The sequence below is a fragment of the Hypanus sabinus genome, chromosome 9 (assembly GCF_030144855.1).
Source record: "Hypanus sabinus isolate sHypSab1 chromosome 9, sHypSab1.hap1, whole genome shotgun sequence".
Lineage (NCBI taxonomy): Eukaryota > Metazoa > Chordata > Chondrichthyes > Myliobatiformes > Dasyatidae > Hypanus > Hypanus sabinus.
This window is the reverse complement of record NC_082714.1, coordinates 6199324-6221226: the sequence shown is the minus strand read 5'-3', so window position 1 is coordinate 6221226 and position 21903 is coordinate 6199324. Positions and strand designations below refer to the sequence as shown.

Here is a 21903-nt window from a genome sequence, read left to right as displayed (position 1 = left end):
TCACTCACCCATTCCACCTTAAATCTCAAGGAAATGTACATTTTTCTCACCCATATTCCTCTTTTCGCTGCCTCAATCAGGTAGGAAGTACAGGAGCCACTAGATTCAGGAACAGTTACGATCAGTCAAACAATAGGACCCTGTACCAGAGGTGATAACTTCACTCACCCTAACACTGAACTGTTCCCACAACCTATGGACTCACTTTCAAGGACTCTGTATCTCGTGTTCCCAATATTAATTGCTTATTGAATTATTATTATTTTGCTTGTATTTTTTTGTTGTTTCTTTTTATCAACTGTGAATACCCACATGAAACTGAATGTCAGGATTGTACATGGTGACATACAATGTACTTAAATAATAAATTTACTGAACCGCCCCATTCCCAAAGGAACCTAGGACAAGCACGAATACAGAGGATGTTAAAGGTATGGGCTACTGAACAGTGCGGAACTACTAAGGACCTTTAGAATTGCTCATGAGGAACTAAGTGAGAAAAGGCCATAGAATTTGGAGAGATTACAGTTAAACAGACAGAAAACTGGCATCAGTGTTGAAAAGGTAACGCAATCGCAACTGAACATTATTCAAGTTAGAGAGGGCTCCAATTGACTCAACCTTCAATATCCAATATTCATCCGGCAAGTGAATGGGATGAATTCTCACAGGAGGATTTGTTTACATGGATCACCTGGTATGAAATATAAATACATAACAGGAGACTCAACGAGGAACTGAATTACCTTGCAGTGTAATGATACCACAAATGCTTGCTCTCAGGCTAGTAAGAGGTAGCTCACAGTGGTCTGCACTCAGAGAACACTGACTACCCTTTTTCTACCCTTATCTAAAAATGTTAAAGATTAGCTTCATTTGTCACAATTACATTGAAACAGAGTGAAATGAGCTGTTTGCATCAAATGAGTGAGGATTGTGTTGGGTACAGCTGGCAAGTGTCGCCAAGCTTTCAACGCCAACATAACGTACCAAAATTCACTAACCCCAACCTGTGCGTCTTCAGAACATAGGAGGAAACTGGAGCACTGGGTGGAAACCCACACGGTCATGAAGAGAACGTAAAACTCCATACAGACAGCAACATTATGCTAACTGCTACACTATTGTGCTGTCGCCATATGAATCAGCAATGCCATCAGACCCCATAATTCCATAAATTTCTCTGATATTATGGAAATATCTTCCATCTGCCTCTCACCTACTTTGACATTCTGTCAGTATTAACCACCAATGCTGTAAGGCCCGATATGGGAGTTTCAACTGCTCAAGTTTGATGAAGTTGGGAGGGTTAGGGGTGGGATTTCATTACCCCCCTTACAAAACTCACAGCTTAAACTTAGTCTGTAGAATTATTAAACAACGTTCATTGTCCAAATTCCAGCAGGCTGATAGATCCTAGCCTTGGGGGTTCACGGGCCTGCCTTCACTTCTTGCAGCCAAACTTCTGCAGAAACATTGAAGTAACTAAACACGGGATGTAATAACAAGAGAGGAAGTGAAGATACTGGGATAAACTGAGGAAGTGAGTGCAAAGGAGGGACATTGACCTTTTGTTCTGCCTCTTGTTTTCCAGCTGAGCTTGGTTAGCAGAAGTGGTTCCAAATGCAGTGCCTGGACTGTACCAGGACAGTGCTGGGAAAGGTTATTTGACGTGTTGTGAACAGCATTTGGAATGAGTGATGACAATACCTCGTAAGTACTCAGGTTATCTTGCTATCTCTTTAAAAAAATAAATGCAGAGTAGTATTAAGTAGTAATAATGTGAGCATGATTAAGGATTTATCATTTCAGACAATCTGAAAATACCTCAATAGACAATAGGTGCAGGAGTAGGCCATTCGGCCCCTTGAGCCAGCACTGCCATTCAATGTGATCATGGCTGATCATCCACAATCAGTACCCCGTTCCTGCCTTCTCCCCATATCCCTTGACTCCACTATCTTTAAGAGCTCTTTTTTTGAAAGCATCCAGAGAATTGGCCTCCACTGCCTTCTGAGGTAGAGCATTCCATAGATCCAAAACTCTCTGAGTGAAAAAGTTTTTCCTGAACTCCGTTCTAAATGGCCTACCCCTTATTCTTAAACTGTGGCCTCTGGTTCTGGACCCCCCCAACATTGGGAACATGTTTCCTGCCTCTAGCATGTCCAATCCCTTAATAACCTTATATGTTTCAATCAGATCCCCTCTCATCCTTCTAAATTCCACTCCAATACTTCTCCAAGTAATGAGGTTCTGGGAAAAGAGTTTGTAATAGAGCGTGGCAGAATTCAGTGGAAATCAAATAAACAAGACTCTAAATTCAGATTTATCTATCACATGCATATTGAACATACTGTGAAATGCAACGTTTGTGTCAATTTATTTCTTTATTGAGACACAATGCGAATAGGCCCTTTCAGCCGTGTGGCCCAGCAATCTCCTGATTTAATCCAAGCCTAAGCACGGGACAATTTGCAATGACCAATTAACCTACCAACTAGTATGCCTTCGGGATGTGGGAGGAAATTGGAGCACCCGGAAGACCTGGAAGAAACCCACATGATCATGGGGAGGACGTACAAACTCCTTATAGACAGTTGTGGAACAACCTACACACCCGAGGACGTGTTGCCACACAATCTAGCACCAGCATAGCATGTCCACAATGTTTAGCAGAACAACACAGAACATAACCATAAGACCACAAGAGATAAGGAGCAGAAGTAGGCCATTCAGCCCACTGAGTCTGCCCCGCCATTCAATCATGGATTGATCTAATTCTTCCAGTCATCCCCACTCCCCTGCCTTCACTCCTTACCCTTTGATGCCCTGGCTAATCAAGAACCTATCTATCTCTGCCTTAAACACACCCAATGACTTGGCCTCCACAGCCGCTTATGGCAACAAATTCCACAGATTTACCACCTTCTGACTAAAGTAATTTCTCTGCATCTCTGTTCTAAATGGATGTCCTTCAATCCTGAAGTCGTGCCCTCTTGTCCTAGACTCCTCTACCATGGGAAATAACTTTACCATATATAATCTGTTCAGGCCTTTTACCATTTGGAATGTTTCTATGAGATCCCCACCTCATTCTCCTGAACTCCAGAGAATAAAGCCTGAGAGCTGCCAGATGTTACTCATACGGTAAGCCTTTCATGCCTGGAATCACTCTCGTAAATCTTCTCTGAACCCTCTCCAATGTCAGTATATCCTTTCTAAAATAAGGAGCCCAAAACTGCACACAGTACTCCAAGTGTAGTCTCATGAATGCCATAAACAGCCTCAACATCATATCCCTGTTCTTATATTCTATACCTCCAGAAATGAATGCCAACATTGCATTGGCCTTCTTCATCATCGACTCAACCTGGAGGCTAACCTTTAGGGTATCCTGCACAAGGACTTCCAAGTCCCTTTGCATCTCTGCATTTTGAATTTCCTCCCCATCTAAATAATAGTCTGCCTGTTTCTTTCTTCCACCAAAGTGCATGACCATACGCTTTTCAACATTGTATTTCATTTGCCACTACTTTGCCCATTCCCCTAAACAATCCATGTCTCTCTGCAGGCTCTCTGTTTTCTCAACACTACCTGCTCTTCCACCTATCTTTGTATCATTGGCAAATTTAGCCACAAATCCATTAACCCCCATAGTCCAAACCATTTTCATACATCGTAAAAAGCAGCGGTCCCAACACTAATCCCTGTGGAATTCCACTGGTAACCAGCAGCCAGCCAGAATAGGATCCCTTTATTCCCACTCTCTGTTTTCTGTTGACCAGCCAATGCTCCACCCATGCTAGTAACTCCCCTGTAATTCCATGGGCTCTTATCTTGCTAAGCAGCCTCACGTGCACCACCTTGTTAAAGGCCTTCTGAAAATCCAAGTACACCACATCTACTGCATCTCCTTTGTCTACCTTGCCTGTAATTTGCTCAAAAAATTGCAGTAGGTTAGTCAGGCAGGATTTTCCTTTTAGGAAACCATGCTGGCTTTGATCTATCTTGCCACATGCCTCCAGGTATTCTGTAATCTCATCCCTAACAGTCGATTCCAACAACTTCCCAACCACTGATGTCAGGCTAACAGGTCTATAGTTTCCTTTCTGCTGTCTCCCACCTTTCTTAAACAGCAGAGTAACACTTGCAATTTCCCAATCCTCCGGTACAATGCCAGAATCTATTGATTCTTGAAAGATCATTGTTAATTCTTCTGCAATCTCTCCAGCTACTTCCTTCAGAACCCGAGGGTGCATTCCATCAGGTCCAGGAGATTTATCCACCCTCAGACCATTAAGCATCCTGAGCAAATTCTCAGTTGTAATTTTCACTGCACAGATTTCACTTCCCTGACACTCTTGGAACACACTGGACATTGGAATTTAGTTTCTCTTTCTCAGATTTCAAAGTGAACTTGATCATATTGTGATCACTGTTCCCAAGGGCTCCTTAACTTTAAGCTCTCTTATCAGCTCCAGATCATTGCACAACACCCAATCCAGCACAGCTAATCCCCTAGTGGGCTCAACAACAAGCAGCTCTAAAGAGCCATAACATGCGCCAAATCAACAGCAAAGCCTCGTTCCTCCCTCCCACCCACACACACACACATGCAGTCTTCCAACCCTAGGACAGGACATCTTAAGCCTCCAGCAGACTTGGATTTGCAGACATCGGACCTTTGACTTCTCCAGCGGACTTGCAGAGAACTGGATCAAGATAATTGTTCTAACTGCTCGGCTTTTAAAAAAATATGGCAAGTGGATCAGGACAAAGTCAATAAAATTTTAACAAAGCAATTAAGACATCAGGAATGAACAACTAGTCAGTTTTGCAACACTGTTATGTCTAAATTAAATCCAAAAAGTAAATACTGTCAGACGTATATCTGCCCATTATATTGTGCATATCACCAACATATTGATGGGAATTACTAATGCGGCACTGCAGTAGCTACATCTCATTAGCAGTTTGAGGAGATTTGATATGTCACCAAAGACTAGCAAATTTCTACAGATGTACCATGGAGAACATTCTGACTGGTTGCATCATAAACTGGTATGGAGGGATCACTGCATAGGATCAGAAAAACCTGTTGAGGGTTGTAAGCTCAGCCAGCTCCATCATGGGCACTAACCTCCCAACATCTAAAACATCTTCAAAAGGCAATGCCTCAAAAATGCAGCATCTGTTATTAAGGACTCCCATCACCCAAGGTATGCCTCCTCAATGCTATCATCAAGGAGGTGGTACAGAAGCCTGAAAACAGATACACAGCACTTCAGAAACAGCTTCTTCCCTTCCACTATAAGATTTCTGGATGGACAATGAACTCATGTATACTACCTCTGTATTTCCCCCTCTCTTTTTGCACTAGTTAATTTAATTTTTATATTCAGCAGATTCTGGATAATTGGGCCACAGGTTAATCAGGGCAGCTACTTATTTGGGACCCTATATCACTCAATTGAGACAGGAGAATGTTAGACAATATAGGAGCTGAATCTGGCCATTTTGGCCCATTGAGTCTGCTGCGCCATTTCATCATGGCTGATCCAACTTTCCTCTCAGCTCCAATCTCCTGCCTTCTCCCCATTTTACTTCATGCCCTGACCAATCAACAATCTATCAACCTCTGCCTTAAATATACATACAGTCTTGGCCTCCACAGCAGCCTGTGGCAAAAAAAAATCCAGATTCACCACTCTCTAGCTAAATAAATTAGACCATAAGACCCTAAGATATAGGAGCAGTAAAAGGCCATTTGGCCCATTCCTCCTCATTTTCATTCTAAAAGGAATTCCTTCTATTCTCAGGCTGTGTCCTCTGGTCTGAGACTCTCCCACCATAGGACATATCCTCTCTCCATCCACTCTATCAAGGCTTTCACCATTCAATAGATTCCAATGACGTCACGTCTCATTCTTCTAAATTCCAGTGAATACAGGCCCAGAGCAATCAAATGTTCTTCATATGGTAAGCCATTCAATGCTGGAATCATTTTCATGACTCTCCTTTGAACCCCCTCCAGTTTCAGCACATCCTTTCTAAGGGGCCCAAACCTGCTCACAATACTCCAAGTGAGGGCTCACCAGTGCTTCATAAAGTTTCAATATTCCATCCTTGTATTTATATTCTAGTTCTCTTGAAATGAATGCTAACATTGAATTTGCTTTCCTCACCACAGACTCAACCAGCAAATTAATCTTTAAGGAATCCTGCACAAGGCCTCCCAAGTCCCTTTGCTCCTCAGTTTTTTTGTACTTTCTCTCCATTTAGAAAATAGTCAACTCTTTCATTTCTTCTACCAAAGTGCATGACCATACACTTCCCAAAACTGTACTCCTTCTGCCATTTTTTTGCCCATTCTCCTCATCTAAGTCCTTCTGTAATGTCTCTACTTTCTCAAAACTACCTGCCCCTCCACCTATCTGCAAACTTTGCAACAAAGCCATCAATTCCATGATCTCAATCACTGATATATAACGTTCGAAGAATCAGTCTCAGCACAGACCCACAGAGCTTGTTAAGCAGCCTCATGTTTGGCATTTTGTCAAAGGCCTTCTGAAAATGCAAGTACACAACATCAACCGATTCTCCTTTGTCTATCTTGATTGCTATTTCTTTAAAGATTTCTAACAGATTTGTCAGGCAAGATTTTCCCTAGGAAATCATGTCTAGTTTATCATGTGCCTCCAAGTACCTGAGACCTCATCCTTAATTATCAATGCCAACATCTTTCCAACCTCTGAGGTCAGACTAACTGATCTATGGTTTCCTTTCTTCTGTCTCTCTCCCTTCTTGAAGAGTGGAGTGACATTTGCATTCTTCCAATCTTTCATTCCAGAATCTCGTGATTCTTGAAAGAGGATTATTAATACTGCCACGACCTCATCAGCTATCTCTTTCGGAACTCTGGGGTGTACACCATCTGGCTCAGATGACTGATCTACCTTCAGAGCTTTTGGTTTCCCAAGAAGCTTCTCTCTGGTTATGGTAACTTTTCTGACCCCTGGCACCTAGAACTTCCACCATACTGCTAGTGTCTTCCAAAGTGAAGACTGATGCAAATACTTATTCAGTTTGTCTGCTATTTCATTGCCCCCCATTACTACCTCCCCAGCATGTTGCCAGACAGTTTCTAACTAGCATCAGTTGCATGTACTTGTGTGCCCATTAGACACTACACCATATATACTTAGAGCAAACAGTTTTTTAATAGTGCAGTTGGATGTTTCCAGTAAGATGCTCAGTTGCAGTGGCTTCTATGGGACTAAAAGTGTTATTATCTTTTTTATATGTCTTTTCTACTATCTCAAGACTCTGCTGGACATTAAGAAATTAAAGTACTACAGGGGTACCCTGTCAGCGAGTTGCTCATTGTTGGAGAAACTTAAGGAGCTGGACTTGGTGCAGACCATGCAGCTGCCTGCATCAAAGAGGTGTTGGAGGAGTCAGTGTGCAGTCTAACAGCGAGTGATGTTTTAGTTGCTTTCCTTGTGATCACAAGACCCTGTTAGATACAGTTAATGTGGAATACTGCAAGTCCGATTTATTGGCAGATGGTGAAGGAGCTGCATAGCCTCAGTCGAAGGAAGGACTAGGCCTCAAGGCCGTGGCATTGCCTATTTATAGCTGCCCAGGTGAGAGGCATTGGAGTGGCTGTGCTCCATTGGGGTGGGAGCGGTGTGGCATGGCATCTAAGCTGGAGTCAGTGCATTCACTTGGCAAAAGACAAGCTATTATTGTGTTTGATGCAGATTGCTGCAACATTCATGGACTCACGGTCGGGCTATGTTTTTTGTGAGACTATTTTATTGATACCTTATATGTGCTATATGTGTCTTGTGCTGTCTATGCCTATTGATACCGTGTTTCGTACTTTGGCCCTGGAGTTCGGCTGTCTTTATGTATGGTGGAATGACAATTAAAACTTGAAACTTATATGAGTATCTATTTTAAAAAAACAGATTTTTGTCCCTGATAGTGGTGAGAAATAAGCAACAAGACAATCCAATTGTTTTGCTCACTGCAGTTTCAAGCAGTCAGGTTGGAGTTGCAAGAAATGGCCAGGATTGAAAATAAGATTATTTCATTGCTTCAGCAAGTAAGGAACTACAGAGGATTTGAAAGTATAGACAATCAGTTTGAATGCTACAATGAAAAAATAGATGTGGAGGATAAAACTGTATAAAGGCAGTCCATTATCTGCACAAGGAGTCTACCCTGATTCTGTTCATTTCCAGTCAATCAAAAGAACACGGCTGTGGACATACACTGGATGGATTCCTCAGTCAAAAACCATTGGGGACTAATACAGTTTTATAGTACTGAAGTAGCATTGGTAGTGTTCTAGTTTGATCTGTATTTCACTTAAGTACAAAATTGGTACTCAGTTGAACTGTAATTTATCTTTTTTACACCTTTTTAAAAATTTTCATGAAAATTTGGTTAATTGGGACAGCCATTTAATTGTGCCAAAATGAACTGTCCCAATGAACTGGAATTCACAGTACATGTATATTTCTTATTGTAATTTATAGTGTTTCTTATTACATATTACAATGTACCTGCTGCCATCAAACAACAAATGTCACCATATACACCAGTGATGTTAAACTGGATTCTGATCCTTAGATGAAATAAGGACATCACAGCAGGCTTGGTGGTGGTGTTAAGAAAACACAGCAGAATCAAGCTGTTGTGCTGTGCACTGTAAAATTATACTGTAGCTCTCCAAAGCAATAATTTAGTCAAAGATGGCCTTGCCAGGTCAAGATCAGCAATTTCTAAATGACAACCCAAATTGAAGATTAAAGTACAGGCTTGTATTATAATTTGTACACAGAAAATGTAGTTAAAACATTAAACATGCAGCTCAACAAATTAATATTTGCTTGTAGATAAAAGAAAGACAGGATAGCTACTTATATCAATGTTTTGTCAGGCATTTCTGGGCCACCTCACAGCTCCCAAATAACATGATAATCAGTTTAGTTTGGCTGCAAGTCAGCATTCAGAGCCAGCCAGATTAAAAAGATTAAGGCGTCAAGGCCAAGGGCAAAAGACAAACCAATATTCAGTTCACTGCTCCGTGAGGCTTTACTCGCTCCAGCACTGAACTGACTTTGCAACTGTGGCCTGCAGCCACCTGTGGCTGCCGATCAACTTTCGGGGACTCAGCAGGACACATCCTGTGTATTATACGTATACTTTTAAAAAAATGTTTGCATGATTTATTCTTTTTTTTTGCATATTGGATGTTTGACAGTATTTGTTGTATGGGTTTTTTTATGGATTTAAGGTGATTGAAGGAAAGTATGGGGGAATGTCAGAGGTAGTTTTTTGTAAAACCACAGAGTGGTGGGTGCATGGAATGCACCGCTGGAGCAGTGGCAGAAGCAGATACATTAGGGACATTTAAGAGACTCTTAGATAAGCACATGGACAATAGAAAACTGGAGGGTTATGTGGGAGGGAATGGTTAGATTACGCTTAAGAGTAGGTTAAAGGGTTTTCACAACATTCTGGGCTAAAGGGCTTATAGTGTTCTGTGCTCTATGAAATTAACTTACTTCCAGCAAAGGCTATCCAACGGGCATATTTGGTGGTTTCTCTTCTCCAGTGCGATGCCACCAGCAAACCACACGTTACCGTTAATGAAATGATACCCATGATGATGAAAAAGAGTGTTGTGACCCATTCGGGTGGAAGACGAGGAGGGACACATGTTCGGTCACGGCCATGGATCGTTTGACACTGGCGAACAAGGCCAACTGTCAGTGCACCTGCAGGAGCAGAACAGACAGAGCAAATTATCCTTCAATTTTATACAGCATGCAGCACTCAACACTGTGCACTTACAGAGAGAAACACACAAATCCTCTGGAGGCCCCTAACCAAGTTAGAGGCGACATGGTAGTGTTGCAGTTAGCACATTATTACAGCACCATCAACGCAGGTTCAATTCCACTGCTGTCCATTAGCATTTTGTATGTTCTCACTGTGTCCGTGACAGTTTTCTCTGGATGCTCCAGCTTCCTCCCACAACTCAAAGGTGTATGGGGTTAGTAGGTTAACCAGTCACATGGGTGTAATTGGGTGGCCCAAACCTGTTGGGCCAGAAGGGCCTGTTACCCTACTGTATCACCACCTAACCTGGATGGAGGGATAGATAAATAACTAAGTTATTGATAGCTTGTCACCTGACAAATGGAAGCATTTTATTACGATCACGAGTACTGAGATACAGTGAAAGCCACCCATACTTACAATTTCAAAACACAAGTACAAAGGAAATCAATAATAGAATGTAAAATCTAGTGCTACAGTTACAGAGAAAGTGCAGAGCAGGCAAACAATAAGCTATAAAGCAAAGAGGAGGTAGATTGTAAGGTCACGCTAAGCCAGTGTAGTGTTTGGAGAAAATAACAGCTGTTTCATTCATTACAGTACTGGTCCTCACCAGCTTAAAAAACTCCAATTTATGCACAGCCTGTACTATGAACAGGTGTTTCCAAGACCAGAGGGATGGGTTTGTGGCTCTTGTGGAGCTTCACACATCATCTGTCACGTGGGGCCTCACTACCAACCTGTGAACTGTTCGGGTTCAAAATTATTTCAGTGGGTCAAAGGCAGGTTTTTTCTTCCAGAGTCTCTCTACTTGTTGTGGGCAAGGAAACCACCATTGGGAGAGACTACTAGCAAATTTCTATAGATGCACCGTGAAGTGCTTTCTAACTCCATCACATCTGGTATGGTTAGGATACAGCACAGGATTGGAAAAAACTGCAGAGGGTTGTAAACACAGCCACCTCCATCATGGGCACCAGCCTCCCTGGCACTGAGAACATCTTCAGAAGGCGATCCCTCAAAAAAAAAAAATGGCATCTATCATTAAGATTCTGCACTAGTGAGGACATGGTCTCTGTTATTACTACCTAGGAGGGGATACAGGAGTTTGAAGACACATACTCACCATTTTAGGAACAACTTCTTTCTGCCATCAGATTTCTGAAAGGACAATGAACTAACCTATGAACACTACCTCATTATTTTTTATCTCTTTTTGCACTATTTAATTTAGTTTTAAAAATATAGTTCTTATTGTAATTTATAGTATTTTAATTTATTGCACTGTGTAAACTCAGAGCAACAGACAAAATGTTGGAGGAGCTCAGGTCAGACAGCATCGATGGAAATGAATGAACTATCCTAACCGAGGTTTGCAGCCTGAAATGTCAACTGTTTATTCTTTTCCAGAGGTGCCGCCTGATTTGAATTCTTTCAGCATTTTGGATAATGAACCTGATTCTGACAATTTACCTCATCATGACCTTGCATCTTATTGTCTGCCTGCGTTGCACTTTATTCTGCATTTTGTTATTGTTTTCCATTGTATTACATCAACGCACCGTTGTAATAAAATGTTCTGTATAAATGGCATACAGTTTTTCTCTGTACCTTGGTACATATGATGATAATGAAAACAATTTACAAACCGGAATAAAAGGAGATTATCTATTGAGTGGCAGGGTGGAGCTATGTCTCTATCAAAGGTGTAAGTTGTTCCTGCCCTCTGCTAGCCTACAGACCTTGGGGCAAGGCCTAGCCCCTGTTTAGCAACCCCCCCCCCACCCCTGATCAGGGTCACGTGAAGCCATGGGAGCAGGTGGTGGGTGGTCGAATGAGCAGTCGGTGCAGATCACCAGTCCTGGTTATGTGACCGCTGACATCAGGCAGATGATCTCTGATGAGTATTGATAATGGTTGGGATCACCAGTTTTGTACAGACACTGCCCAGAAAGCTGCATTGGCAAACCAATTCTGCAGAAAAATTTGCCAAGAACAATCATGGCCATGGAAAGACCACGAACGCGCATACACACATCATACGGGATGGCACATAATAAACAAACGAATGATTGATTATCTATTACACATGGACAGTTTTACTCCCTACACAATACTTAAAATTAGACTTCAACTAATTGTGCACATTGCTCACAGGACATCAGATGCCTCCTAAATACTACAGTTCTACAATACTTTGTTTTGCATGCTATCCACAAGAGGTGTCCATTGAGGTAGTACAAGGGAAAACAATAACAGAATGTAGAATGAAGTGTTACAGTTACAGACAGAGTGCAGTGCAGGTAGACAGTACGGTATGAGGCCACAGGTAAATTGTCAGAATTAGGTTTATTATCACTGACACAAGTTGAAATTTGTTGTTTTGCGGCAGCAGTACAGTAATTAAAAAGTACTATAAATTACAATAAGAATATATTAAAAAAAGTTCAAAAGGAGAGCAAATAGTGAGGTTGTTTTCATAAACAGTTCAGAAATCTGATGGAGGGCAAGAAGCTGTTCCTAAAATGTTGAATGTGTGTCTTCAAGCTCCTATACCTCTTCCCTGATGATAGTAATGTGAAGCGAGCATCTTTTTGAAATCTTGTGTAGAGAGAAAAAAATGTTCAAAATAACTACTTCCAGATCATCCAGCAGTTTAATTGTTATGGAGACTCACACGGAGGTGTAAGTAACATAGGCAGACAGGTGCAGTCAGTGCAATTTCTGATCGGCAGACCCAGATCCATGGACTCTTTCTGTCAAGAGCAGTAGCATAGCAATTAGTGTAATGCTTTACAGTGTCCAATTCCTGCCACTGCCTATAAGGAGTTTTTAGGTGATCCCCATAACCTTGCAAGTTTCCTCTTATTTCAGTTTCCTCCTGCATTCCAAAGACCATAAGACCATAAAATATAGGATCAGAAGTAGGCCATTCGGCCCATCAAGTCCGCTCCACCATTCAATCATGGGCTGATCCAATTCTTCCAGTCATCCCCACTCCCCTGCTTTCACCCCATATCCTTTGATGCCCTGGCTAATCAATAACTTATCCATCTCTGCCTTAAATACACCCAATGACTTGGCCTCCACAGCCATTAAAGACATACAGATAGTAAACTGTGAACATGCTATTACAGTGATGGAAGCGTGGTGACACTTGCAGACTGCCTAGCACATCTTTAGACTTGGTTGTCTGTTGGTGCAAACAATTAATTTCACTGTTCTTTTCAAGTTCAAGCTCAAGTTTATTGTCAACTAAACAAAACAACATACCTCCAGACCACAGTGCACTCACAAAACATAGCACACAAAGTGCAAAAAACCCAAAATATTCCACGTTAATAAAATACAATTCAAAGTGCACATACAACTTGCTGTCCTAGTGACAACACCTCAGTGGTGGCAGGGTCTTCATTTCCATAGATGCTGCCTGACCTGCTGAATTCCTCCAGCATTTTTGAGTGTTGCTTTGGATTTCCAGCGTCTGCACAATCTCTCATGTTTATTCATTAGTATGAGGGAAGAAGCTGTTACCCAGTCCAGCAGTCCTAGTCCTGATGCTCCTATATCACATTCCTGGCAGTGGTGAGTAAGAGAGATTGTGGGATAGGTGGGATCCATATCAATACTTCAGGCCTTTTGTCTGCAATGTTCCTGGTAAATGTCACAAATGGGGGTGAGAGGGAGACCCCTCTCCCATTAGATATAAAGTATTCTTATACCTTTTATCTTTTCAAAATGACAGATGAAAAACTGCACTTCAAGGCATGATATTGCTCAGCAGGGAACGGAGCAAATGAAGACCCATTTGTGTTTTATCTGGATCTCAGCTAGAGAGACACTGGCGGTGCCACCCTGGTATCTGGATCTCAGCTAGAGAGACACTGGCAGCAGTACCCGGAGGTAAAGAGAGGGATGAGGTTGTTCTCAATTAGAGGGCATTCTGGATAGCTAGCCAATGACAAATGTGAGAAGAAAGGCCAATACACAGAAAATGCTGGAGGAACTCTGCAGGTCAAGCAGCATTGACGGGGAAAGACGTTTCGGCTGAGACACTAACTCTTTATTCCTTCCCATAGATGCTGCCTGACCTGCTGAGTTCCTCCAGCACTGTGTGTGTGTGTGTGTTGCTTTGGATCTCCAGCACCTGCTAGATCTGCAGAATCATTTATTTTTTTTAAAAAAATTTAAGAGATGCAACACAGTAACAGATCCTTCCAGTCCATGCTGCTTAACCACACCCATGTGACCAATTAGCCTACTAACCTGCACGTCTTTGGAATGCGGGAGGGAACTGGAGCATTCTGAGGAAACCCTTGCAGTCACAAGGAGAATGGACAAACTCCTTAGGACAGCGGTGGGAATTGAATTGTGGTCACTGACAGAGCTAAGATAGTGCCAAATGGCTGCCTCTTCAAGTTCATCTGCAGAAGCAGCTTAAATTCCTCTCTTTAATGTCTCTTTTTTGCCTTCTCAAGATGGCTGGGGCTCTATTGAGGTCCCTGATGTACAATAACACTCAAACTGTGGTTTTGCATGGCAATGAGTTCCCGTTCTTGGGGCTCATTGATCGGCCGTTTTCTGACATTCTCCAGGCACGGCATAGAAAATGCCAGGGTGCTGCCTGCGCAGCCCTATGGACAACCAATTGCAGGCCAGTGCCACCGACTGAGGCGTCACGGGAGAAGGAACATCAGGATTTTGTGGTGGCAGATGCTGGTCTCTGTACTCAAGTGATTGCTCCCTCTCTCTCTCTCTTGATGGTAGGGAGAGCTTGCTGCTGATTCTCAAGTCAGAGAATCTTGGAAGGAAAAGCAACGTGGCAGATTGTAAAACCGTAACAGCGACCGTTTGTTGGTCTCCCCTTTTGCTGTGAAATGGGTGACATCTCTGTCCCTTGTTAGTGAGAGCACCTGTGGCATGTCGAACTGTCAGGTAAACAGTTTTTTTGTTGACTGCAGATCATGGTCTCTCTTTGGGTGCTTGGTGGGTGGTGGGTGCTGATGCTTTCTGCTGAAATGTGGGGGTGGGGGTGGAGAGGGGAAGGGTGATGCTTTGCTGCTGCTTGTGCAGGGGAGAAGGGAGGGGTTTGGGGTTCTAACATTTTTCTGTTTGTTCTTTTGGGTTTTTTTCATAAATGACTGTGAAGAGTAGGATTTTGAGGTTGAATAGAGTATACATTCTCTGATAATAAATGGAACCTCTTATAAAGCGATGTGCTACCATGCTGCCCTTTCTAAGACTCTTGTGTTTACAAAAACAAAGGCTGCTTTGATTTGGAACTTGGGGGCTGCAACACCCTCCACAGTTGGAGAGTCTCACCCAAAATCGTGAACAAAATCTCACACCAATGGCCTTGGTACTAAAGTACAGTAGTCAGCTATGGAGCTTGAGGCTGCACTGAATAATGGAGAACAGAAAAAGATGGAGAAAATGGAACAAGAAATAAATATGGTGGGAGGTGAAGGAGAAACAGCCGTTAGTCACAGGATCACTGAAACATCCACTGTATGTACATGATTTATTAATGTCTCACATGTTTAGGGAACTATTAAAACAAACGGCTGAACTGGGCAAGTCTTTATTTATTCATCAAATTCTGTGGTAAAGCCTTGCAATGCGAGCTGCAGTTGGGGCAATGAAAGTTTGAAAAGCCACACTGGGTCCCTTTTATGTCAACTATAACGGCCACTGTGTCTCTAGAAAACACGTAATGATTCATTAAAAGCAAGCAAAAAATTTTCCTGCCGCTTACAAATTGTGTAACTTGTGAATTCATTAAATAGAAATGAAACTACAGGGGAAGTTGAAGGAGTGCAAGTACGCCCAGTGTGGCAGCATTCAGCCTCCTCTTGAATCAATGGAGGTAGAATGCCACGTAGGAAAATTTACTGCAGCAAATTGTTTATTCTGGCACTTAGTGGCACAGTAGCATTTGAACACTACAGCTGAAAACATGCGGCATTCTACATCATCTGGAAGAGTAAAAGGGGAAATTAAAACGAAAAACAGCATTCTTATTCAAGGATTTAACATGAAGAGATCTTTCAGGGAATCTGCCACCCTCCTTCCCTTTCTTTTGGCCACACAGTCTTCAACAGCATGCCCTGGAGACAGGCAGACATTTCAAAGCAGAGAAGCTGTACAGCGAATATCAGCTATTTCTCCGCACTCCCCTGAGCTCTACATTTACAACTGGTATAAGAGCACCACAGTAATGTAGTGCTATTACAGCTTGAAGCTCAATTAGGTACGGTCAGTAAGGAGTTTGTACGTTCCCCCCTTCAGCACACAGATTTCTGCTGGTGCTCTGGTTTCCTCCCACAGTCCAAAGATGCCCCGGTTCGTAGGTTAATTGGTTATTGTAAATTGTCCTGTGATTAAGCTAGGTAGTGCCTTGTTGGGCTAAAAAGGCCCATTTCATGCTGTATCTCTAAATAAATCAAAATCAAATCAGTGACCAGCTTTACTGCCCAGCTCATTCGAAAGGGTTCCCATACACAATGGCCAAGATAGAAAGAAGCTAATGGAAGTGGTTGGATTGGATTCCCACTGCAAATTGCAAAATATGTTTCTGGGAATGAAGATGGTCCTCTGATAAACAAAATGGAAATAGAAGTTAGGAAAAAATGAAAATGAGATGAGCCATGGCACGTGGGATAATTTTTTTTAGATGATTATCACTAATTTGGCTATACGCTCTCAAAAAGGTGTGCCCACAATTTGTGAATGAATAATGTCTAGAGATGTTAACAAGCTCTCTTCTTGTTGCTGCCATCAGGAAGGAAACAAAGGAGCCTCAAGTCCCCACTACTAGGTTCAGAAACAATTATTATCCCTCTTCTTTTAATCTATATGTACAGTGTTATCTTTTGCACATTGGTTGTTCGTCCACCTCTATTATGTTTTTTTAATTGATTCTATTGTTTCTTTGTATTTTATTATGAATACCTGTAAGAAAATGAATCTCAAGGTAGTATACGGTGATATGTATTGTACTTTGATAATAAATTTACTTTGAACTTTGAAAAATAATATTCTAATTTTGAAATAAAGATTAGCTTTACTTGACACATGTACACCAAAAGATACAATGAAAAGCGTCATTTATATCAACGAACACTTTACGAGGATGTGCACAATGGGCACCAGCTTCAAGATTGGAGTTCACTTCCCACCACTGTCTGTAGAGAGTTTGTACGTTTTCCCCCAACTGTGTGGGGTTCTTCCCAAGTGCTCCACACTCCTGCCACCTTCCAAACCCGAACAGGTCAGGAGTGTAAGATTTGAGCATGCTATGTGGACACAGGAAGCTGGAGGTATAAAGTGTTACACTAACCCCTATGCTGCTGTACTGTCCTTTTGTGGACATGTCACCCTTAACATATCCCATCAGTAGACATCCTTTAATCTAGCACTGTACAATTAACATTAACAGAGGTACAGTGAACTCCACCATGGATGGTCCCAAGCCCAGCTGTGAAAGGAGGGCTGGGTGTGGGGCTAGCAACCTCATTCCATAAAAACCTCGAACTGGAGAAACGGCAACAGAAACTCTGAAGAACTCATCCCTGGAAAAGGGAGGATCTTCGCCTAGAAGACATATGAAATCGCCTGGTGAAAGTGAAACTTTCGGCCCAGGACAGAGAGTTGCTGTCTACACCTATGTCCAGTGGGGGTGATGGGCTCAAGAAGACAGCATACTAAACTAAAAGCAGAATTGGTTCACATGTTAAAAAGTATTTTGGGGTATTTAAAAGTACTATGTAAATGCAAATCTATTTTTTTCCCTGAGACAAAAAAAACAGAAGTAAATTGTACATTTAAAAAATATTCAGCAACAGATAATTGTGATAAGGCAGTATATATATGCTGAAATTGCCAACATATGTTGTTGCTGTATTCTATACAGGAGTTCCTGAGTTGGAAAATACAGCCAGAGGCAAGCACAGAAGAGAATTCATGAGCCTCAAACACTGAAGCCACCTACCTTCATACATCTATTCTCTGCTTCAGTTGTGGCCATCTTTAAAGTTAATGGCTATAAAATGTAGCATACGGTGCGTAGGCAAGAAGAAAATTCTAAACAATTCTCACGGGCCTGAAGTTACTCCTACATACATTGAACCAAACCCACGCCAATTAAGCACTGATTTGCTGAAAAAGTTCAAGCCACAGGGATCAATCATTTTAAAACACAAAGTCGTGTTTATTACCATATGCACACACAGTACTATTAAAGTCCTAGGCGCCCAAGATTTTTATATATTTTATCATAGATGTTTATTATTTGTCTTCTGCATTAATGTTTCAGCAGAAAAGAGCAAATTTTAGATTCCAAACATTCACTTTCCAAAACATTAAACGTTATTGTATTTCAAGAAAGTAACATTAAGTGATAAACCACTTTTCAATAAAAACTTGATTACTGTACTTTGTAAGTATACAGCCTAGTGCATGATTAAACAAAGATAACAAACAGGTGCTAATGATTAATGACAGAACACATTGAATGAACTAATCTGATTAGCTGAAACAGAAACAGGTGTAGAAGGAATCAAACTGGGTGAAGGACAACCAAACTAAAAGGTGAGGGTGAGGCAGATGTGAGTTTAACCTTCAAATCATCAATTCTTACACCATGCCAAGAGTGAGCACAGGAACCGGACACAAAGTAGTTATCCTTGTGTCTCCCAAGCAGACATTTTGCAGCAGACAGGAGTTTCAAGATGTGCTGTCCAAGATGTGCTCTTCTAAAGGAGCACAGAGAACCAGGTAAGGTTGAGGAACAGAAACAGTGGTTGGCCACGGAAACTGAGTGCAGCAGACGAAAGATAAATCAAACTGACACCCTCCCACTAAATCGGAAGAAGTCCAGTACTATCAGCTCTAAACTCACAGAAAACACTGGAACCCAAGTATACCCCTGTACAGTCTGGAGAAGTCTTGATAAAGTGGTCTTCATGGAAGAACTGCTGCAAAAAAGCGTTCCTCTGAGGTGGAAACAAAGCCAAGAGACTCTCGTTGGCACAAAAACACAAGGACTAGGGTGCCGAACAATGGCAGCAAGGCTCTGGCGAGTCTGATGAGATTCTGATTCCGATGAGTCAGAATTTGACATTTTTGTCTCAAACAGGAGGCAGTTTGTCTATAGAAAAGCTGAAGAGCTCTATGTGGAGGAGTGTCTGCAGCCACCAGTGAAGCATGGCGGAGGTTCCTTGCAGGTTTGGTGCTACATTTCTGCAAACGAAGTTGGTGATCCGGTCAGAATTAATGGAATCCTTATTGCTGAGAAGTACAGGCAGATTCTCATCCATCACACAGTATAAGCAGGGAGGTGTCCGATCAGTCCCAACTTCATTCTGCAGCAAGACAATGACCCCAAACACGCGGCCAAGATTATAAAGAACTTCTTTCAGTGAAAAGAACAAGGAATTCTGCAACAGGTGGTATGGACTCCACAGAGGCCTGATCTCAACATCATTGAGGTTGTCTGGGGAAGAACTGTGGCAAATTCTCCAAGATGCATGGAACAACCTACCAGCCAATTTTCTTATAAAACTGCATGAGAACTAAGAGAATTGATGCAATTTTAAAGGCAAAGGGTAGTCACACTAAATATAGGTTTGATTCGTTTTTTTTACCGCTTACTGCTTTTTCTAGCAAATTTTTTGATATTTAGAAATTCTCATTTTTAAAAGTGTCATTGTTTTACAGAATTCTTTTTAGCATAATCATGTATGCACAGGAAAAACAAATTAAAATGAATTATGCAATTTTTAGCAAGAAAATAGATGAAGTCCGAAGTAGTGAGAGTGGCCATGGTGCTGGTAAACTGTAGTGGTGATTAGGCTGATAAGCCTGCTGGTGAAATCGCTACTATTTTATTTCTCTATTTATTTAGAGATATAGCACGGAACAGGCCCTATTTACTACTTACCGCACCCTATGCCACTGGCGTTTAGAGTCATAGAAAAGCACAGCACAGAAAAAGACCCTTTGGCCTATCTAGTGCGTGTCAAGCCATTTAAACTGCTTATGCCCCCCTGCACTGGGACCATGGCCCTCTCATACCTCAACAAACTTAACTTAAACATTGAAATCGAGCTCACATGCACCACTTGTGTTGGCAGTTCATTCTCATGACCATTTGAGTGAAGAAATTTCCCCTCATGTTCCCTTAAACTTTTCACCTTTCACCCATTTGACTACTAGTTGTAATCTCAGCAAACCTTGGTAGAAAAAGCCTGCTTGCATTTACCCTATCTATACCAGTTATAATTAGAAACACAGAAAACATACAGCACAATACAGGCCCTTCGGCCCACAAAGCTTTGCCAAACATGTCTCTACCTTAGAACTACCTAGGCTTTACTCACAGCTCTCTATTCTTCAAAGCTCTATGTAGCCATCCAGGAGTCTCTTAAAAGACCCTATCTTCCATCCCCACCACTGGCAGCCCATTCCATGCACTCACCGCTCTCTGCATAAAAAACTTACCCTGATATCTCCTCTGTACCTACTTCCAAGCACCTTAAAACTATGCCCTCTCATGCTAGCCATTTCAGTCCTGGGAAAAAGCCTTTGTCTATCCACATGATCAATGTCTCTCTTTATCTTATACACCTCTCATCCTCTGTTGCTCCAAGGAGAAAAGGTCGAGTTCACGCAACCTATTCTCATAAGGCATGCTCCCCAATTCAGGCAATATCCTTGTAAATCTCCTCTGCACCTTTTCTATGGTTTCCACATCCTTCCTATAGTGAGGTGACCAGAATTCCTGTCCAGTCTTATGAAGGGTCTCAATCTGAAACGTTGACTGTTTATTCACATCCATAGTTGCTGCCTAATCTGCTGAGCTCCTCCAGCACATTGTGTGTATTGCATCATATACGATTAGTCAACCACAGGAGAAAGAAACTACTCTTAACACAAAGAACTTCAGGGTAGGTAACTTCTCTTACCCCAACACTAAACTGATTATGCAACCAATTGACTCACTTTTAAGAACACTACAACTCACAAACTCTATATTTATAATTTTTTTTGTATTTGCAGTTTTATACCTTTTGCACGTTGGTTGTTTGTCCATCTTTGTTGTGTGTATTTTTTTCCATCAATTCTATCATGTTTCTTTGTATTTATTGTGTATGTCAAGAAAATTCATTTCAGTGTTGTATATGTTGACATGGAAGTTCTCATGACCAAACATGAGTTCTTAAGTTCTTAAATTGAACTTAAATTATATATTGTAATGAAAATAAATGGCTTTGATAGATTAGCTTTATCTGTCAGATGACCACCATCCATGAATGTGCTGGGGATAGTCCATCAGTATTTCATTGCTTCTAATGCCAACACATCATTGCCTACAACTTAGTGACCCTAATCTGTATGTTTTTGGAACGTGGGAGAAAACTAGAACACCCGGAGGAAACCCACGCGATTACGGCTGTGGGAGAAATGTGCAAACACGTTATCGAGAGCAGCAAGAATTGAACCCGGATTGCTGGAGCTGGAAAGCATTATGCAACACGATATGCTACCGTGCTGAGCTAGGTTGGCATCATGGTCAACACAGATATAGTGGGCCATTTTATTAGTTCATGACAATTTCACACCCAGTAAGCTTTACCGAAAGAGGGCAATTGCACCTCTGTAAGGCAGTGCAATAGTTACAGCAAAAATTCCTCTCTATTCTTGGAAGGTCAAAACTGAAGTACAATAGCTACCAATTGAGAATACTTAACCAGTTGTGATTGCAATAGTTTGATATGGCATGACAAATTAAGTCTCACAGTGTTGATTAGTGGAAATAAACTGACAAATCAAGTACAACAGTTTTAATTGTAGGAATAAACTGAATAAAGATCACTATATTAAAAAAATGCTAAACAACCTCTGGGAGACACAGAAGAAAAAAAAGGGGCCCAAAAGTGTGTAATAATGATGTCTGTTATAACTTGTGCAGTAAACTTCAGGAGGACATCTTTCTTAAGCAACATCAATGGGCCAACTGGTTACATTCAACTAGATGGCATAATGAGG

The 21903-nt window shown here is 41.6% G+C and overlaps 1 protein-coding gene across 1 annotated transcript in view; it reads right to left on the bottom strand.

Annotated features, from left to right (window-relative positions):
- The window catches only part of LOC132399044 (uncharacterized protein C16orf52 homolog B), a 140304-nt gene that overhangs the window by 17862 nt on the left and 100539 nt on the right, over positions 1-21903 (bottom strand). Inside the window, exon 2 of the mRNA XM_059978951.1 lies at positions 9579-9791. Coding sequence (XP_059834934.1) covers positions 9579-9791 — 213 coding nt within the window. The remainder of the gene's footprint in view (positions 1-9578; positions 9792-21903) is intronic.